The 20,662-nt window shown below is 49.0% G+C and overlaps 3 protein-coding genes across 4 annotated transcripts; 1 reads left to right on the top strand and 2 right to left on the bottom strand.

Annotated features, from left to right (window-relative positions):
* The first annotated feature begins 320 nt into the window (after positions 1 to 320).
* On the top strand, positions 321 to 1,761 carry LOC112891470. Its single transcript, XM_025958352.1, has 2 exons — positions 321 to 857; positions 962 to 1,761. Exons 1-2 carry the CDS (start codon positions 321 to 323, stop codon positions 1,601 to 1,603), a joined length of 1,179 nt encoding a protein of 392 aa, XP_025814137.1. The 3' UTR covers positions 1,604 to 1,761.
* Positions 1,762 to 2,638: 877 nt separating this feature from the next.
* LOC112895585 (dnaJ protein homolog 1-like) lies at positions 2,639 to 4,965 on the bottom strand. Its single transcript, XM_025963546.1, has 3 exons — positions 4,689 to 4,965; positions 4,228 to 4,586; positions 2,639 to 3,289 (listed from the first exon to the last, which is right to left on the bottom strand). The coding sequence occupies exons 1-3, from the start codon at positions 4,863 to 4,865 to the stop codon at positions 2,842 to 2,844; spliced, it is 984 nt and encodes a 327-aa protein (XP_025819331.1). The 5' UTR covers positions 4,866 to 4,965; the 3' UTR covers positions 2,639 to 2,841.
* Positions 4,966 to 11,776: 6,811 nt separating this feature from the next.
* Positions 11,777 to 19,108, bottom strand: LOC112893820 (beta-galactosidase 3). Of its 2 annotated transcripts, XM_025961320.1 has the most exons (19): positions 18,277 to 19,095; positions 18,084 to 18,179; positions 17,876 to 17,988; positions 17,718 to 17,784; positions 17,540 to 17,632; positions 17,169 to 17,315; positions 16,648 to 16,736; positions 16,380 to 16,485; positions 16,075 to 16,162; positions 15,874 to 15,992; positions 15,400 to 15,564; positions 14,757 to 14,941; positions 14,476 to 14,579; positions 14,056 to 14,165; positions 13,766 to 13,873; positions 13,466 to 13,576; positions 13,177 to 13,388; positions 12,754 to 13,090; positions 11,777 to 12,282 (listed from the first exon to the last, which is right to left on the bottom strand). In XM_025961320.1, the coding sequence occupies exons 1-19, from the start codon at positions 18,448 to 18,450 to the stop codon at positions 12,172 to 12,174; spliced, it is 2,535 nt and encodes an 844-aa protein (XP_025817105.1). In that variant the 5' UTR covers positions 18,451 to 19,095; the 3' UTR covers positions 11,777 to 12,171. The 2 variants fall into 2 exon arrangements, 1 of the variants encoding a protein (XP_025817105.1); XR_003228917.1 differs by lacking the exons at positions 11,777 to 12,282; positions 12,754 to 13,090; positions 13,177 to 13,388 and having other exon boundaries at positions 13,766 to 13,866; positions 18,277 to 19,108.
* Between the last annotated feature and the right edge of the window lie 1,554 nt (positions 19,109 to 20,662).

Raw genomic sequence — 20,662 nt, forward strand, 5'->3', positions numbered from 1 at the left:
GGTCGGGCAATACCTTTTCTCCTGCTCCGTCCATGCCTTGCTCGTGAGGAAGGGATGCTGCTCGCTCGGAATCAGGAACCAGAGGCTGGAGTGCGCGTTCGTCCTGGCATCGCGTGCTGGCCAGTCTCGCAAGCCATGCATCGCGGCCGTCTGCGCCGCAGAGCTTAAAAATCTCCTCCTCGTCATCCATGTCGATCCGTCCAGCAGCGAGCGAGCTCTCGCGTGTAGACGCGTGACACCGTTCGCCGTTTAGCGGCTCGTCGCACGTGCCGACGTGGTGTGGTGCTGCGTTCCTGTGATTGCGACAAGAGCGGCCGGGCATGAAGGGCGCGCTCGACGATTTCAAAGTGATGCTCACGAGGAACGAGCCACTCACCGGCCTCGCCAGGGCGGTCGCGCTCCTCGTGATCTTCGCGCTCGGCGTCGTCGCCGGCCTCTGGGCGGCCGCCGGGGCCCGCCAGCCGGCCTACGGCGGCATCGTCGTCCCGAGCATCGTGCAGCTACCGAGCGCTGCCGCCGTGTACCAGCAGCCGGCCGGCGCCTGCTGCCGGCCCGACCCGGACCCCGCCTTCGGGGAGTTCGTGGCCCCGACGCGCCTTATGCACGACATGACGGACGAGGAGCTGTTCTGGCGCGCCACGCTCGTGCCGGCCGCCGCCGGGTACCCGTTCCGGCGGGTGCCCAAGGTGGCCTTCATGTTCCTCGCCGGACACGGCGTCCTCCCGCTGGCGCCGCTCTGGGAGCGCTTCTTCCGCGGCCACGAGGGCCGCTTCTCCGTCTACGTGCACGCCCCGCCGGGCGTGGCCATCAACGTCTCCGAGGACTCGCCGTTCTACGGCAGGCAGATACCCAGCCAGGTCGGTGCCTGCACGAGCCAGTCGTACGCCGCTTCAGCTCGCGATCGCTTTAATCGTCTGATCTCCGATGCCCCCGTGTCCTGACGCTGATCGATGACCTTCAGGAAACCTCGTGGGGCTCTGTGACGCTGATGGACGCCGAGAAGCGGCTGCTGGCGAACGCGCTGCTCGACTTCTCCAACGAGCGCTTCGTGCTCCTCTCAGAGAGCTGCATCCCGGTGCACAACTTCACGACGGTGTACGGCTACCTCGTCGGGTCGGAGCAGAGCTTCGTGGAGGTCTACTACCGGAACACCAAGCAGTGCCGGAACCGGTACAGCCGGCGCATGGCGCCCGACATCACGCTGCGGCAGTGGCGCAAGGGCTCCCAGTGGTTCGAGCTCCGCCGCGACATCGCCACCAGCATCCTGACGGACACGCGGTACTACCCGCTGTTCCGGCGGCACTGCCGGCCGTCGTGCTACCCCGACGAGCACTACGTGCAGACGTACGTGGCCATGCGCCACGGCGCCCGCAACTCGAACCGCACCGTCACGCACGTGGACTGGTCCACGGGCGGCGCCCACCCGGTGATGTACGGCGCGCGGGACGCCACGCCGGAGCTGGTCCGGAGCATCAGGGAGAGCCGGGAGCCCTGCACGCGCAACGCGCGCCCGACGACGACCTGCTACCTGTTCGCCAGGAAGTTCGCGCCCGACGCGCTGCCGCCGCTGCTCAACATGTCGGCGGCGGTCATGCAGTACTGAGATTCTTTCTTTTTTCCCGCCGGCGGCGGCAGTCGGGACACCAAGACCTCGCCGGCCGCCGCAACTTCTTGCTCCGGATCGCACCTTAGCCAGGCATCATCATCGGCTGTAATTTTCTTTGACAACGTTGACTGACGAACACTCATGGCTCAATCACTTGCCGGCACATCTTGTTGCCAAAATTTCCACAGCGAGACGCGCCCCTGATCGTCCCCAGGTACATGGAGTTACCCCACGGCGTTGGTGCTGCAGGCGGCAGCAGCAACCACTACTACACCAAGCTGCCGCCTACCAAATGCCAATTGGCACTGAACCACCACGTACCACTGGACACTAGTGGCCGCAACAGGCTCCGATTTGGTTGCGCTTTCTCATCAGCAAGGAACAGCGGGGGCCCAACGCCCCCGCGCGGCACCAACCCAACCGTTCTTTCCATCCATCCAGCTCGTTCTCCTCCGCCTTGCGATCCAACAACTAAGATCATTGCATTCAATTTCCGCACTTCACTCGAGTACGGGCGGTTCCCCTCCGTCTCCTGGTGTTGTCGTGGTGCAGTTCGTCGATTCTCTCCTCGGCATCGGCAGGCCCAACAACTGGCCCATCAGAGGAGCCCCCAGTGCAGCAAACTGCAAGGGCTCGCAAACATGCCCATAATCCTCATGGCCGAATCCAATCCCTTCAGGCATCAGAGGCAACCTGTGATTCGCACAAAAGCTGTGGGAAAAAGCGTAAAGCGGAGCTGCAATTCCTCAGGCAAGGAAGGGATTAGGAAAGGTGTCGTAGGCAGGTGATGCTGCAGCCGGCAGTTTGGCAAGTCGCAAAAGGCGATCAGGGCAGCTGGGCTGGGAGGATTAGCAGGTGAAGGTGGCATTTGGTATGGCAGTACAATGCCCACTGTGAGGTGGTTAACGGAATGAATGAAATGGAAGTAACCAGATGGCTGGTCAGGACGGAAGGAAAAAAAAAACAAAAGGGTGCGAGATCTCATCAGAGTTGAGAACAAACACATCCAGCTCATGCCACGAGCGTGTGGGGTATCCACGGAAGGCTTGCTTGGCTCACGCTTCATATCATATAGAAAACCTGTATGTACAACGACGTCTCCCTCCCTCCCTCTCTCTTTCTTTTATGTACTCACGCGCTATGATATGACTATTAACAAACGGCCAAGAAAACTTGATACGGTCGTCGGTCCCGGCGCCGGCGCCACCACGAGCTCGGTCGACCGATCCGGATCATCAGCAGGAGCCTTTCAGGATCTCGGCGAGGCCGGCGCGCTGCTCGTCGGTGAGCTCCTTGGGGAAGACGACCTCCAGCTTCACCTTGAGGTCGCCGCGCGCGCCCTTCTGCTCGGGGATCGGCATGCCTTCGCCCTTGATCACCTTCTCGAACCCGGGGCAGACGACCTCGTCCTGGAACGCGAGGCTCACCTTCTTGCCGCTCAGGAGCCGGAACGAGAAGGACCAGCCCGTGAGCGCGCCCGCCAGCGGCACCTCGGCCTTGAGCACCAGGTCGTTGCCCACGCGCTTGAACGTCGGGTGCTTCTTCTCGGACACGGTGAAGATCGCGTCAGCGGGCAGGCAGCCCGGCCGCTCGTCCCCCATGCCTTCGAACACGACCTGCTTCCCTTTCCTCCACCCCGGCTTCACCACGACCGCCTGGGTCACCTCCTTCTTAACAATTGACCTGCCAGAAGCACGAGCGATTAGTCGATCTAGCAGTAGTAGCAATGCCATTGCTTTTGCTTCTGTCAGTCCAAGAGTGAGTACAAGGAGGAAGGGAGCTCAGGAGTCACTGTCTCTGAAAGAGAAAAAACTCCTAGCAGGCCACCACCCTCACATGTAAAAAGAATTATGAATACCGCCTATCGCTCGAAAGGACCACTTCTTTGCTCGATAATAGATCCAAAATTGGGTATTAAAAGGCTCCAACAAACATGCATACACATATGTGGCAAAGAAGGCATCTTGCAGCCATGGGATTATCTTCTCAAGATAGGATCCCTCTCTGGCTCTCTGTACTAACCGCGTTCGAAACAATGTTATCGCGGCCTTGTGTTAGGTAGGATAATCTTGCAAGAATAGCATAGATGCCCACAAGGAAGGGGGGAAGGGTCACACCAAAGGCCAGGCCACTCGTGTAAAGGTTTCATGCCTACGTTCCAAAGCTAGCTAGATATTCCACTGACAAGTGCATGATGTAAAAGCAGTCACCCCCCACTGTCAAAAAAAACACAGGTGCTCGCGCCATATCCAGGAAAAAGCAGAAAGCGATTGTGCCGGTGCACTGTTCATCGAGCGTTGCCCTACAGTGCAGCGAGCGAATTGGGGGGGGGGGGGGGGGGGGCAGCGCAAAGTGGAATGTCTGTCGCCATCAGGACGACCTCTGAATTCTTGCCTAACCCTAAGTTTCCAAGCATCGATTCATTGTTTAATTCTGAATTCATACCAACATAGCTCAGCTCTGCTTTGATTAAATTTCCCTCTTTGTTCGTTTGAAGAAGGAAAAAAGAGTCAACTGCCAAGTGAAGTGATTGCTTGCCGGATTTCTAGCAAGGTTTTCAATCGATGTCTTGTTCATGGATTAGGTGTAGCCGCGTCAAAAAGGAGAGGAAAAGCAGGTACCCGTTCTTGGTGACGACGTCGCGGGTGAACTTGACCTCCTTCTTGCAGCCGCGGCAGAGCTCCTCGAGGGTGCACTCGAGCTTGCGCTCCAGCGGCGGCGCCTTGCGCATGATGGAGCTGGAGAACTCGGCGAAGGCGCGCCGCCCGCCCGAGTTGCCGGAGCTGTACACCTTCTTGAACTCCCTCGCAGGCGTGCCGGGCGCGCTCCTCGTGCAGAAGTCGTCGCTGCGCGTCCTCTCCATGCGCGGCCCGACGCCGCCGCCGAGGCCGCCGCCGAACGCCCCGCCCGCCCTCTCGCCCGCCCGGCCGTCGTTGCACAGCCCGAACACCGCCCTGTTCTCCTGCTGGTCCAGGAGCGCCTGCGCGAGAAGAAACGTCACGGCACGGCACGCCGCAATGCACAAAAGCGCAATTCGCAGCGACGCGCGCACGACACGGCAGAAAACGCCACCGGCGCTCACCTCGTAGGCCTCGCTGATGGCCTTGAAGCGCGCCTCGGCCTCGGGCTTGGACGACGGCGGGTGCTTGTCGGGGTGCCATTTCTTGACGAGGTTCTTGTACGCGGCGCGGATTTCCTGCGGCGAGGTGTCCTTGGGGATGTTGAGGATCTTGTGGTACAACTCGGGCGGGTTCCCCATCGGAGGTGACGGGAAGGACGATGACGTTGCTCCTGCGGCCAGGCGCAGGGGAAAGCAGAGGGAGCCGAGCTGGGGGGGGGGGGGGGGAAGAGAAACGAGTGTGGTGGGTGGTTAGTGGCGACTGGCGAGCGGAGGGAGAGGGTGAGAGCAGAAATAGAGTGAGCGAGGGAGTGGCCTTTATGTAGGGTCGTCTATTTGAACCGGTTTTATAGAGAGAAAACATGGGGGTCATTGTGAAACGAAGGGTACTGGTGGTCGTACAACGGGGCCATGGAGGTTATGAGGATGAATTGTTGGCAATGGACATGGACAAAGCCTGAAAGGGGGCGAGGAGAAAGAGGCCGAACAGTATAATCGTGTCGTGCGGGATTTGTAGTTTTATGTTTCACATTTAGAACGTTCAATTATGTTAACTTTTGAAACGAATCAAGCGATAGAGTTGTCGGTGTAAACAAGAAGCCCACTCTTTTTATGAAAAGGTGGTTCTCCATTGGAAGTAGGCTACGAGGCGCTAAGAGCGTGACGACCTATTATCCTTCTAGTCTCATCGATGGTCCGCAGAGCTATCCTCACACTCTATCCTCACACTATGTCAACCACTCTAAGGATTAAACTAGATTGTGAAGCCCAGATTCCGCTCAAGTCACACTAGTTAAATAAGTTTGGACTCGATGACTAGCAATAACATTCCCGACTCAGACCCGATGCCATATGGTAATATCCACACCACCTTAATGTGCACGTTTTGATATTAGTAAATACTAGGATAAAGACTTCTATTGGCAGTTTTGATATTCGTAAAAATGGAAGGAGATATTTTGATGATCATGTAGTTGTACCACTTTACAAATTAATACCATAACAAGTCTTGAATTTTTTTTGTATCTACGGTGAAGTAGAAGTGTGAAACAATCTTTTAAACAGAAGGCACATGTATACCTGAGTGATGTCAAGTAGTCAAACACCCAAAGACAAATTTTCTTTTAAACAAGGAACTATTGATTTATTGTGGCTATGTCCATGGATAGATATAGATATAGATATAGTTCCAATATCTTGTAGGTATGGTGTTACACTATATCTATCTATTTATTGTGCCTAAGTTCCTAGATAAATATAAATATAACTTTAGATTATTGTGGTTATTGATTTATACTACTATATCTGTCTTCAGTATATTTATTTCAAAAATTTAAAAGATATTCACTTCTTATAGTTTTATCATAATTCAAACTTTTATAACTTTGATCAAATTTATAGAAAAAGTATGCTAACAATTGTTTCTTTATTGTGGCTATGTCCATGGATAGATATAGATATAGTTTCAATATACTGCGGGTATCATGTTACACTATATCTATCTATTTATTGTACCTATGTTCCTAAATAGATGTATTATAATATGATATAATCTCTTCTGGCTATTGTGTTATACTATAGGATATGTCTCTATTATCTTTATTTAAATTAAAAAAATATCCACTATGTTCCAAAGTGTTAGATATTTTGTTTTCTTATAAATCAAATTATCTAATTTAACAAAATTTATACAAGAAAATGTGTTAACATTTGTTGCTTCATTGTGGCTATGTCCGTGGATATAGATATAGCTTCAATATATTTGACTATGTTCCTCAATACACGATATAATTTTAATTTCTTGTAACTATTTTTGTGTTATACTATATATATGTCCATCCTCCGTGCTTATGTTCGTGAAGAGATGTATGTATACTTATCTTTGCATTAACAAATAACAGTGTCTTGCGCAGCAACAGTGGAAGTGGTGCGAAGGTAAAAATTCCGTCATTGAATCGCATGCCTTAAACGCACTCTATTCCCACGTGCACGTCCGCACGAGGCCATGCATTGCGCATGCGTGACATACGTGCCGACAGATGTACGTGGTGGTCAGAGCCAGCTCGGCAATACTAACTCCTTTCTTTTCTATTCCAATGGCGTACTGCCATTCCTTTCTCACGGATCGGAAGGCGACGAGGGCACGAGCCAGTGCCGGTCTTTCTTTCTTTCAGAATTGCGAAGCAGCGCTGCTCCTGCTCGTAGCAGCAGCAGAGCAGACCACTGGAAGGCCGGAAGCCGATCGAGATCGACCGTGCCGTCATGCTCTCTCCCCAACACTCCGTCTCAGCGTGCGTCACATTGGCACGATTCGATTTCGATCTGGCGAAGCACGACTCGACTTCGATCCGCTGCGGCGGCGGCAGCCCTGGCCCCTGGTGCAGACGTGCAGTGCAGGTGAATGATTGATCCATCGATGGGGTTGGGGCGAATACTAAGTACGGCACGGTTAGCGGCAATAATTGTCCGTACCGGCAGCGTAGCCAGCGGCCGGCCTCTCGTGCTGTCCGCCAGCCAGCCGCCCCGATCCGCCGGATCAATCATCCACCCCGTCTCCCATCTCCACTGTGCGCTGCCGCCACCAGCAACTTCCCCCCGCAGCTCGATCGCGTTGGCCCGTAGAAAATTCATTTGCAGACCAGTGGGCGTACGGTCCCGTATGGTGGAGCAGAAGCAGATCGATCGAAACAGTCGCCATGCCATGCGCTCTCCTTGGATTCTTCCTCCTCCCGGGGCGGGCACGGCCTCGCGCATGTGCCAGGCGAGGGGAGGTCGCCAGGTACGAGTAGAAGAAGGGAAGGGACGGCGAAGCGCCTGGCCGCGGCCACCTGGCCCGTCTGTCGCCGCGGAGGCCACGCCACGTACTCGGCGTCCACAGCGCGGCACAGATGCAGGAGGAGGAACAGAACAGCGTGATGCGATCTGACGCCGTGGGTTCTTTACGACTCCTTCGGACAGCCACGCGAGCTCAGCAACTAGACAAGGCCGATCGGGCTCGGTTCGGTGGCGGCCTCTTCTCGATCGGCGGCCGCGCTCCGGGGGGTACCGACAGCCCGCGGATCGGCCGAATCGCCCGTCCGGAACCCGCAAGGTGTTCGCCACATGCCGCACGTTACACACTTGCACGGCCGCTGCTCGCCCGCGGGCAAGCTTTTACGTGCCCCGCGCGCGTCCTCGCGGCTTCCTTCCGCAGCCGCCCGGGCGCCGCGCGCGGCGCGGTTTGGGCACGGCGAGGGAACGGTCATGCCCGCGCGCGGGCGCGGCTCTGGGTGGGAGGAGCGCGTGTTGGCGAGGGAATGGATTGGCAGGGCGCACGGGCGAGCACAAGCTGCTCAGCAGCGTCCGTTCCGGGTCTGTCGGTCGGCCAATTCACGGCACGGTGGGCTTGCCTCGGTTTCCCGCGGGCTGCCTTGTTGCATTTTCCATGGCTAGGTTTTACTAGGCTGGTGCTCGGTTATCGAAGGCCAACGCAAGCGACAGGAGGACCTGACCATGACCATACGCCGCTATCACTAGTCGGTTCTAGACGCTCTCACACGCAGATATTTGCTGCTCACTGCAAACAATTGGCAGAACGAGCTCGCATCGTTTCTCTTCGTCGCCATTGATCGAAAGAGACGGGCGCGAAGCTCTCACGACGCGAGGGGGAGCAGCAAGGGCCAGGCAGGGCTGCTGCTTGCGGTTAGGGGGTCACTTTTGGCCGACAGCGCTGCCGAATCGGAGCCCCATCAATGCCCGGCCGGGAATTCAATGTGCTCGCTCGCCGCGCCCGCTCCTCTCTCGATCCCAGCCCGTGGACGCGATCAGCTCGCACGTCACCCGGGCCGTGCCCCGGAGCAGCAAATGTTGGCACCAAACCACGAGGGATCAGTACTAACACTCCTACCAGAAATGCTAACCAATAGCCAGCAGCAGCAGGAGCAAGAAGGGGAAAAGAAAAACACCCAACATGGCAGAGTGGTTGAGTGAAACGAGAAGGGGTGGACCGGTTTGACCTTGCTCCGCGTCCAGGTCAGGTTTCTATATATGCATGGCGTGCGTGCTGCTTGATTCTGACGCTTCAACCAAGATCGGTTGCGCAAGAAAAGCAGCGAGGTGAAATTCCGTGGACGTACGCCCCAGTGGAAAGGGAGATCGGGATTGAACCGACCGGAGCTGAGAGGGCAACCATGCAGAATCTCTGCTGGTGGTTGTGGTACGGATGATCACCGTTTCTTCATCTAGTTTTTCGTCAGTTAGAAGAAAGATGGAAAGAAACATGCAGTAAAGCTGAAGCAAGAACCATGGATGATCATGGATTCACCAATGATCAACGGAACCGAAGAGAATCCAATGATTTGCGTCCAGTGTAGCCACACTCCCGAGTTTCTTTTTAGCTACTTTAGCACTGCAGCTGACAGGAAACGAAAACGATATATATTTCGAGGATTTTTGTTTATTTCAGGAAATTATATATACTTGTTGCAACGAAAAGGCATGCGTGCTCTTTCATGCTGGAGTTGACACTGAAACAGTGTGAAATTCGCAATGAGCCTCAGAAACAGCTGAGCACACCTGGATGCGTTTCCTTTTCGCGCTCTGGTGTACATGGACCCTTCCTTTTATCATACCTGTTCCAATTTGTAATGGAACGAAATGATTGGAGCAAATTTGTTCCTACATACCCATCTACTGCATAGTATGTTAACAATTTGTAATGGAACGAAATGATATGTAGGCAACAAATTGCTCTAGTTGTTGCTAGGAGAGGGCCCTCCTATTAACCATCTCTGCAGAGGGGATCTGAAGTTGACAACATGATCATAAAATAGACATCATTTTGCGAATCATTGACATGTTTATGGCTTTCAGGTTCTTGGAGCCTACCACTCGTTTCAAAAATAAATAAAAGCACTTGGAGCCTATATATGTGCCAAATTGGAGTATGGTATTCCATTTCTTTCAACCTTTTGGCTTTGTTTGATGGAGAATTAAGATATGCCTAGCCCCCTGGTTGATGCCCTTGATCTTGTCCTCTCCTTTCCTAATGGAACCCGAAGGCTACTTAGAAAACTGTCAATTGACAATGATATTAGCATGTTGGGAGATAGCAGGATAGCATGATTAGATTCCCGGTTACGTCATTACTGCAAACTAATAGGATTAGAACACTGTGATGGCAGTTGCGCTTTACTGGTGTCCAAATCACAGCTGCACCATCAGGTCCAAGGTAATTAGGTAAACCGGCACAATCATTTCTTTCTTTCTGGTTCTCCTCCATGCGTGTCATTGTTGCAACCAGCGAAACGACCTGATGTAACCGCAGCCCGCAATATACGACATCGTAGTAGCAGGGAATTCTATCGCTCGAGTGTCGGCAGATGGGGAAAGATATCCATCAGGCGTTCTGCCTAGATCCGCCAATTTATGTAGAAACCCTATTTTTCAATAAAAAAACTTTGAGATGAAAACTTTCTGATGTTGGACTGATTAGAGACAGGAACAGCTGATTGACGTTAACAACAATTTTAAGACGAAGAAGAAATATTTGTTCCTCACATGTACTCTTTAAAGGTGTCACTGCAGAAAAAAGTGCCAATTTTCTTTATTGCAGTGTCATCAGCCTTATCTTTTCCTTCATCAGTCTTCTGACGAGAGGCCTGCGTTAGTGGATGGCAGAGAGCTATCATTGTCCGGGCTCCTGCTGGCTGCTTATGTGTGCTAAATCATCCAGCACGGCTAGTGTTTATAAATTATGGCATGCAGAAGAAGCTTGGTTTGTGTTGCCTGCTGCGAGGCTGCTACTAGCTCAGAGCAGAGAGATGCTGGGCCTGCCACGCCCATGTACGCTGGATGCTCCAAAATAGTCTCGCTAATGGCTATCTTGGATTAAACTAATACTGCTTCCTGCGTGGACCGTGGAGTTAAGACACGGATAGCAGCTGAACACACCCTGGCTATCTTATCTGTACCAACCGCTAGACCAGTCTTCGGAAATGCACTTCGACTTCGAGTAGTAAAAAATAGTAATCCATATGCTTTGGCGACAAAATCTGCCCCCCAGACCCCAGTTGACTTTGACCCGAAAGAGGCAGGATTTAAAACTCTGATGCGTATTTACTGAGGAAATAAGTGCCTGTAAGTTTTTTTCTTTTTGAAGAAAAGTGCCTGCAAGATTGCATCTGATTCCTTAGGGCTACATCAAACAGCATACATGCAGAGTATGCAGAAGAGGCAAGCCATGCAGGAACAAGAACGCCCAACTTGTCAGTAGTGCCATTTTTTCCCTAAAAATGCGGGGGTCAGGATTATCTGTTGAACACACGCTACAGGCCAGAGCTGGGAGAAATGGGAATAAAAGAAAGAACTGGGAGGGAGAAATGATTCCGTTAGCTAAGATGTCGCCGGCATGAGATGTAGCCGTCAAGGGCTCAAGGCGTCAACGATGACAGCCCAAGACAACACTGGTCCAAATAAAATCGGAGCAACTCTGATAAGGAAGATACATGCAGAAATGCACAAGAAAGATTGAACTGTCCTCTTAAAGAAATTAGATTGAATTGCACAATTTGCACCGGAGTCCACAAAAATGCCAATATTCATATCATATGGACCACTCAAGTTTGATGGCCGACTACTACTGCACACTCCAACGTCCGTATATCACGAGCAGATCCCGAGTTGGTGAGCCAGATGCTACGGCAAATGGGGCACTAACGGAATGGCTGGAAGTTTCGTCTCGCTGCACCCACAGTCCCGCACTGTGAACCCGGTGGTATCACTGTGGGGAAGCTCATTTGTGCCCCCCAACAGTGAGGAAACGACAAGACACCCTCCGTTCTAAAATGTAAAATGTAGATCGTTTTGATAAATTTAGATATATAGATTTTACAATACATCCAGATATAATATGTAGATTCATAAAAAAACTATACATCTAAATTTGCTAAATCGACCTACAATTTGGAACGGACGGAGGGAGTAGAATTTATAGTATTTATGCATAGCCTTGGATCACTGTTATTGGCTAGTCGAGAAAGTTCATGACGCGACGCAACATGAAGAGGGGGCAATGGAGGATACTCAGCGCGATCTGATATCCATAAGAGGATGCCAATTCAGAACAGTGTCATGTGCATCGGATCTCCATGCGCCATGGCAGTTCGTTCGTGGTTCTCAATCAAACAGTTCATACAGATCCTAATGTACGACGCAATTTGCTCGCGCGGATGGTCAGTATCAATCACTATCCTTAACTGTCACCTTTCATCAGGACTCAGCTTTGGGTCACTGTTCAGCAACACCTCTCAAGTTTCAGCAAAGCGAAAGCCCGCGAAGCCGTTAACTACATCTAGGTAGATTTTCAAATCCAGGTTAACATAGCATGCTGCGCAATAATCACTACAATTTATAACTTTTGATAAGAGCACCTGTAGTGGAACCTGGAAGGCATAACAGAGGTAGCTCGCTAAGAACAGTCTGCTTCGACAGCAAGTGTTTTGGTGACTCCAGGGCATAAATCTTCCCCAAAGCCCCCATCTGACAGGGAGACTCTGCAGCTATTGGTGTTCAGACAGGCCTGCCAAGAATAACACAAAAAACTGTTCAGTAAAAGTACGAAGCTTGATATGGTCAAAGTAGTATGTGGGTATTTCTTTGGAAAGCAATCGTATGTGGATCTCTATGCAGCCATTGTTGATGAAAAAAAAAATATCGGACAGCTCATATGAACCTCATGGTTACTTTGGAATATAAAGTTAACCGTTGTAAATGTTCTACTCAAACCCCGATGGCCCTAAAAGGAAATCCCCATTATGTGGAACTGTAAACTTGTAATTTAATCCCAATTGCACTAACACTGCAAAGTCAGAACCCAGGACTGACACTGATCGAACTCCAAGACTGTTCACGTGCGTTGATCCAAGTCCACATGCATCAACACATCTCAAAAAGTCAGAACTGATGGTCCATCAATCGCTCCTCTGATTCGAAGATCAGATTCATGTGCGCATTTGTGTCAGGAATCGAGAACAGCGTTGCAAATTTTTACCTTCTCAACAACAGATAAGGAGTTCGGGTGGTGGCAGCTTCCCTTTTGGTACGATCTGCATGTTCCACTGGGGTTTCCCAAGCTTGCAAACTTTACTGAAGATATATTTTTGCCCTTGGGGCAAGACAGCTGCACTTTGGCTGCTGTTGTGGCGTCATTTGTGGTGCTTTTATCCCAGGAGTCCACGTCTACGGAGGGATAGTGCTCTGACACAAAGGAGCACACGCTTGACACGACTCTTCTGGATAATGTGATCTTCGTGGGATCCCCACCCTTCTCCTCGAAAACCACAAGGGTGTTCCCTGACGGATGAAACCATGACCTTGGGACATGATACCTGGACCAAGCAAGCAGATTGTGAAATACTAATAGAAGAATAAATAAAATTACCGCTATGAACTTCGGAAAATTCCGTTGCATTACCATCTCTGAGTTGGCTGTCCACAACCTGTTCTACATTTGTCTGGATCAAATGTTCCCCTGTAGTTACAACTGGGAGTGCACCTATCATCAGTGGAACTAGTCCTGGGCCAATACCTCCCAATGGCATTTCCATTCAACCAAGCGAGGCCTTTCCCCATAGACTGCATGTCTATCCCAACTGGGTCATCTCCTTGTGGAACATCAACATTTACCTGGAAGCTTGTTTTGTTGGTAAATGTAGGAGGTTGTGGAGAACTTCATCTCGAGAATGAAAATTGTAGAAGCTTACCTTGTACCATGTCAAAGGTTGATTTTTCGGTGGCTCAGATTGTGGTATCCACCGTTTGTTACTTCTCTGATCGGGCTTGAACAAACTATAATATTCCCCTTCCAATCCAATCTATAAATATATGAATAAAATAAAAAACATGCATTTTCATCTCAATTTCAGTACATATCAGCACGAAAAGAACTCGCATACTTTGTAAATAAATATGGCTAAATTATATCAAATAATCATGTAATTTTGTATTGAATTCTTGAATATAAATTTGTCCAGAAAAAAAATGAAGAAAATCGGAAACAGCACCTTGTACGCCCAATTATTTGAAGACAAGTCTACAGCTCCATTTTTCAAACCAGAGATGTTCACATTTGTAAAGCCTGCTCCTATCCACTCATAAGAGGGTCCTGCATTCTTAGAGAGTGCATAAAGTCCCAATCAGTATGGAAAAGTTTTGCTCAAATAAGGTGTGTGTTTCTCCTTTTTATCTCTCAGGAGTGTATGTCACTACATTTGCATGGACAAAGAATAACAATGTGTAAAGATTTTTCACACATATAGTTCAAAGATAATCATGTTTAGTAGCAAGTTCTTACTTGTAAGCCAACGGTCATACTCAGAAGGGCAAGATCATTCTTTCCAGTCCTCAAGTTGATGGGCAATCCCACAGTGAAACTTGATTTTGAGCCATTGCCATATGCACTACCTGGAGGAAAGAGATATCCACGACTATAATGATGGAGGAGCTAATAATTAGGAGAGAACTGTAAACAAACTACTAGTATCTAAGAGTCAGAGGCACCACAGAAGATCTATGGTTCAGCAGTGATTAATTATGCTGGTAGAAACATGAATTCTACTTCACAAGGATATCTTTTGACCACACGGGAATATATGGATACTTCGAAGATTCATATGGGATGAACAGGAACTATGGAAACCTCCCAGCAAAAACCCACTCAAAGTTTTACATTAAATGAATATTTTTCATTAGAAAGTAAGAATAAAGAACAAACCTATAAGCTCATTATTCAGGAAAGCATGGACCCCATGGCCTTTGGAGTAAATATTAAGAACAGCTTGGCTCCCTTTCGAGGAGTAACTTCCATCCACACTAAATCTGCAGATGGCATAAAAAAAAGACTAAGTCACAAGTTGAATTGGAAAGTGTAAAGGATGGTTCGGAGCAAAATCAACTCATAGGATGAATGGATACTAGGACACCACTGTCTGGTTAATACCAGTGTATTCATTCACTATGCAATAAGCTTACACGAAGGATCTGAAGAAAACAAACCTTGTTGTATACCACAGGTAGTCAGTGGTGTCCTTTGTTGTATTAATATGGTCCACAAATCCATTTCGGATGAAGTCATTTTTACCCCAAATCCCAGTTGTCTCTCTGAAAATGCTCCACTGATCAGGTTTTAATGCTTGCAAACTTTCTGGAACCATCACCACCATCGAAGTTTGAGATTGCACCTAAAGATCACCAATCATCAGGAATTAAAAAGCTGTAGGCCTTATTTCTTGTTATAAAAAAAAATCCAAACCACAGTGTTTCTCCATAAACTCACTACCGTTCAAGTAACTGTTACATATAGAGTAATTGGAGACAAAAGTATATCAGTCACAACCGGATAAAGATAAGAAAATAACTACCATATGAGTATTGTGCAAGAATAGGAGCAAATGTCTGTGTGAGTGCGAGAGAGTAAAGATAAATAATTTTGATTAGCTGTCTCCTAAAATTACTTACCCGTGTAGAAACATGGGGAGATTGACTAGTGTAAATAATAAGAATCGGAAACTCGGATAATGGTTACAATTATTCAATTATTCATTATTTATTTACCTGAGAAGAGCATTATTCATTTTATCTAACTAGGCTGAATCTGTTCCTACTCTGAAAAGCAAACGGCACTAAGAAAGTCGAGTACCTTAGCAGTGTTGAACACCACATTCTTGCAGTCAGGAAGGATACTAACTGACCAAGCAGGAAGATCATATTGCCTGTTACGGAAAGTGACGACTTTGTCCTTGTCTGAATCAATGTTTGCCAGGAATGCAACACAGCCTCCAGACTGATCAGTGTAAATATCAGCCTGTAATAAAGATTGACGATTTATTTCAAAAGTCAGTAGGATTACCAAAATGTGGGACTTGGGGGTAAAAGTTAATGCCAATATGCAGTAACGCATAGGCTGAATCACATTATGCTGACATTAGACAGATGACTTCATAGCCATCCAATATAGCAGCATTAATCAAGTAAATATTAAATGCAATGACATTGGCTGTTAAGAATTTAGAAATGCTGAGCTTATATTGATATGTAACTGAGTTAAACATGTTGCATTTAACTGGATTAGATTGTAGCTCACAAGCTATAACTCCACGACAATAAAGGTTACCTCTTGTTTAGGCCCCAGGGAAAGAAAAGACGTGTTTCCATAAAGCAAGGTATGCTCACACAATTTTATAGATTTGTGAAGCTCCTTCAGATGCGCCCACTTTGGAAATCTCCTAAGACCTGGGTTTCAGATCAATTAACTACGTTAAGATGGCATACACCTTAAGATCATTGATGGGATATAGTTGCAATAGAGCCAAACCATATTCATCAATTGGTGCATCATAGTCGTAGCTAGTTGTAATGAATGGACCCCCAGTAGTGCGACCAAAATTCGTTCCACCATGGTACTTCAAAAAGGATAGCAGAAACTTGATCAACTTTCGGTAAGGATAGCAGTTTTCAGTGTTTACCAGGTAGGTGTACTGAACAACTATGATTTCAGTATTTCATATGCTGGAGTCTTGACCATGTCTAACAGAAAACAGTGCTTTTGGCAACTTAGAATATGAAATGCACCAATATACAAATCTTTATCAGGTTAGAATATTAGTGTAAAGGCATTACCACATAGTAATTCTGAACACTGCCACCTTTCTCAAAAAAACGTGCAACGGCAAAGGCAACATCTTCAGGTGGTCTGTGGGGATTACTTTCACCAAAAGTCTGGAACCTACTCAAAAATTGAAAGAGATAAATAGTAAGCAGATAATTTTACTTCAATTTTGAGAATGAAGGAGAAACAAAAGAAAAATGTGTCCATGATTTGTTCCATACTACGTTATCAACAACACAAGATATCTGTTGCTAATAAAAGTATGCAAAGTAGTATTACCATCCTGGCCAGTTCTCAGTCCAAAATTTTGGCTTGGTAGGCGAATTTGGCTGGAATGTATCACAGTAGAACGAATTGCAGGTGTTTATCTGCAAATATCAATTTGCATGCATGAATGGATCTGCCAAAAAAAATTCCAGTAATGCATAGGAAATAGTTAATTCTATCAAACACGGGTATAAAAAACACGCATGAATTTTGCATTAAATCACATAATAATGGAGAAAACAGCTGTGGTAGTGTTCGCTTGTAGTCCCAGGGATCACAGAAATTTTATGCACCAGCAGTTACCTGCCATTCAGCTTTATTTTCGTACTGTAATATCACTCAATTTTAGGGGGAAAAACAGTCAGGAGCATGTCATCAGACTCATTTTTAGTGTAGAAACATGACAGTTGTGTGAATCGAGATTGCAAAAGAAACATTGCGATTTGAGCGCAACAGTATGGTTGACGACGCAATTCATTTTTTAACTGTTAATAAAACAGTCGGGCACTCGGGCATTGGATGACAAAACTAACCACAGGATTGGGAGCATCAGGCTGCTGGCACATTATCCAAGGGACACCGGTGTTCTGAGCAAGAGCCATACTAGCTGCCCACATTGCATATGCCTTACCGGCAGGTCCATAATGCTCCTCAAGGTACCCCCCATATTCATTTTCAATCTGTAGTGTACAAATGCAAATTCCAGTAAGCCTGTCAGTTGCAAAAACATCAAAACAGAATATAAAATACTAGATCAACTCTTATGACCTGAGATAGGATTTGTCAGGTGCAAAAATATCAAAACAGAATATAAACTACTAGATCAACTCTCATGACCTGAGCTAGGATTATCAGTTGCAAAAACATCAAAACAGAATACAAATACTAGATCAACTCTCATGACCTGAGCTAGGATAATGTTCCCTCCCTGCGAAGCAAAGAGCTGCTCTTTCTTCATCATATTCACGATGTACTTCGTGAAGCTCTGCATATGGCTCTGCATCCAGAAAAATCACTACGGTTAAACATCAAACTAAAACAACTACCATAGAAACTCCATGAAATCGACAGGACGACCGCACCTTGAATGGCTCATTGTTCGTACGGAAAACCGTTCCTGGAACGTAATGCAACCACACCGGCACGCCTCTGAACTCCATCCACGATACGCATATTAAACACCAGGAAAACCAAAACGGTGTAATATAGTCAATCGTAGTTGTGAACAAAGGAAGCTGACCCAAAATTCCACTCGGCGGCGACGAACGGCCCAATGCGCAGGATCAGAAGCAGGCCGGCGTCCCTGACGACCTTCACGAACCGCACCAGGTCGAACCTATCCTCGAAGTAGTACTGCAATACAGCAAAATTCACCACTGAGAAACCCCACATTGTTCAGAAGTAAAATAGCCGCAGGGCAACAGTCGATTTTGAAGCGGCGCGCGAACCTGGCCCGGGGCGATCTCATGGCCATTCCAGAAGACGTAGGTCTCGATGCAGTCGGCGCCGCCGTCCTTGGCCTCGGCCACCAGCTTGGGCCACATCTGCGGGCACGGGTGCCGCAAAGTTAGTGCTGCAGCTAATGCTACAACGAGTGCGCGCGCATAGAGGCTTGGCGTAGAGGGGCAGCGCCGAGCATACCTCGGGGACGCTGCGGGGGTAGTGGATGGAGGTGGAGATGACGAGGCGGCGGCGGCCGTCGATGATGAGGGAGCGGTGGTCGTACGTCACATTGGAGGCGGCGTCGATCGACGGCAGCAGCAGCAACAGTAGGAGGCACGGAAGGGCGGTGAATGGGGCCGCGGCGGCGGCCATGGTCGGAGCTGAGTTTGTACGGAGCACGGTGGTGGCCGCCTGGCGGAGGCGGCGTTGGTATTAATAGCGGTACGCGGCGTGGAGTGAGAGCGAAGTGTGGTGACCGAGGACGAGGACGGACAGGGGAACGCCGCGGCGGGGGGGTGGGGTTGTTTCGGTGGGGGACAGCGATGCGCGACAGCGCGAGGCAGAGCAGAATTATTGCATGGGGCGAGGGTTTGGGGGCTTGCCGTGCCGTGGGATTGGATGCGGCTCCGCCCTCCCGGTGTGCCGTGCCCACCGTGCGCGGCCGCGCCGCGGCGTGAACTGCCAACCAACCCCGGCCCTGCCGGCGCCGTTCCGCCAGAGTGAGAAAGGAAAAAAGCGCCTGCCGTGCTCCGTGAGTTCCGTCTCGCGATGACGAAGCGGATGGCGTCAAGCAGAAGCAGAGCAACCGGCAGCCGCCCATGTCCAAGTACACGACGAGTTGGCCGGCGGGCCTGCTGCCGCCGGTTCGCGGCGGCGGGATCCCACGATCCTGGTGGCGGAACGGTCGATGCAGCGGGCGCAGGAAAAAGCCGGGGCACGGCCGGGGCCGGCCGGCCGCAGGCGTCGCGCTTGGACTGGACGCGCGCAGCGGATTGGGGGGATGAGTGAGACAGCGACACGGCGCAGGGAACAGTGGCCGTGGAGCGACTCGGCGTCGCGGGCGCATGTGACCTTGGTCTGAGCTGGTCAGGGCAGGCGGACCCATGCTCCCGGCCCCACGCGGTTCGGCGGTAGTCCTCGGCCTGTGCACGCGTGGCGTGCAGGAGATACGATGTGGTGTGGCCGTACAGAAGCACTGGTTCGAAAGATCGAGAACTCTGTCCTTCCTTGATATTTTTCAAAAATCATTTCGGGTCTGTTCTCAGCGAAAAGATAACTCCTGATTTCTGCTATTCAAATATCGGAAATCCTGTAAGATTGATGGAGAGCATAGAGAATCAGGGGACATGCAATTGCACTACTTTTGATAAACCGTGCGCCACTGCGCGACATCATGAATCTATGATAAATTATGGGAAGCTGCCAAGCTGGACAACGTACCAGTACCAGAATCTGTTTGGTAGAATTTTAACTAATTTTGATTCTCTACCGAGGCTGATTCTCCAAAAGAAATGATTCTACAGTTGAAAATAATTCTTTAGCATAAACTCTTAAAATAAAGATGGAGAATCACTTCCCAGAATTATTCATAGAATTAGAAGAAACTATTTTTTTCTCCCAGTTTATAATAAAGATGGAGAATCACTTCACAGAATTATTCATAGAATTAGAAGAAACTATTTTTTGCTCCCAGCTTTTTAGTTAATTTCAAAGAATCACTCCATAGATTCAACAAAGAACCACTTCTCTCTTAAAAACTATTTGGTTGGCAGAGCTCCTGCTGGATTCTGTAGAGAATCAACTCCGGAAGCTCTGCCAAACGCACCCTCACTTTCTCTCTCCATTACAAACTAAGGGTCTGTTCGTTTCCGGGGTCTAAACCCCGAAACATCTAAAGTTTAGAGGCTCGGCACCGAACCGGCTTCTAATCCGGCCTCTAATCGCGCGAGTGTCCTTCCTTTAGAGGCCGCGATTCTTTAGAGTGAGCGAGCACTCTAAAGTATTTTAGAGGCCTCTAAGGGCAAACGAACACACCCTAAGAGAGACCGCTCAACCAAAATTTAGATCATCTTTTACTGGTATGGATCCACTCCAATCAATATGTGCACCTACAATAATAAATAAATGGTGGATAAATGGGTCATTCTGGCATCAATTTGGTTTCACCTAGATCCTTGAATCTAGCTTGTGATCCAGTACCCTAGATCACGATATCCTACTTTTGCGATACACTAATTCTAGATTGTGGAATCCCACAAGTTACCTCACCCCCAGCTTTACTAGCTTGTGAGGCAACCATGCCCTCAATGTCAATGGATACAACCAGTTTCCTAGCTTTTGCGGTTTATCTTTTAAAATTTACAATCTAATGAGCTAGCTTCTACGATACGCGTGGATTCAAAAGCGCCTTAATGGAAACCATCACAATTGCTGCGATAAACTGGTGGGAAAGTGTGTCATGTACCATGCAGACTCTACGTGGATCCTCTAGCTAATGGTTGGATAGTTAAATTTAGCTATTACGAATCCAAACAGATCAGCTAATGGACTAACTAATAATATTTCACCTAATTAAAATAGTATT

The sequence above is a fragment of the Panicum hallii genome, chromosome 5, assembly GCF_002211085.1.
Source record: "Panicum hallii strain FIL2 chromosome 5, PHallii_v3.1, whole genome shotgun sequence".
NCBI classification, from domain to species: Eukaryota; Viridiplantae; Streptophyta; class Magnoliopsida; order Poales; family Poaceae; genus Panicum; species Panicum hallii.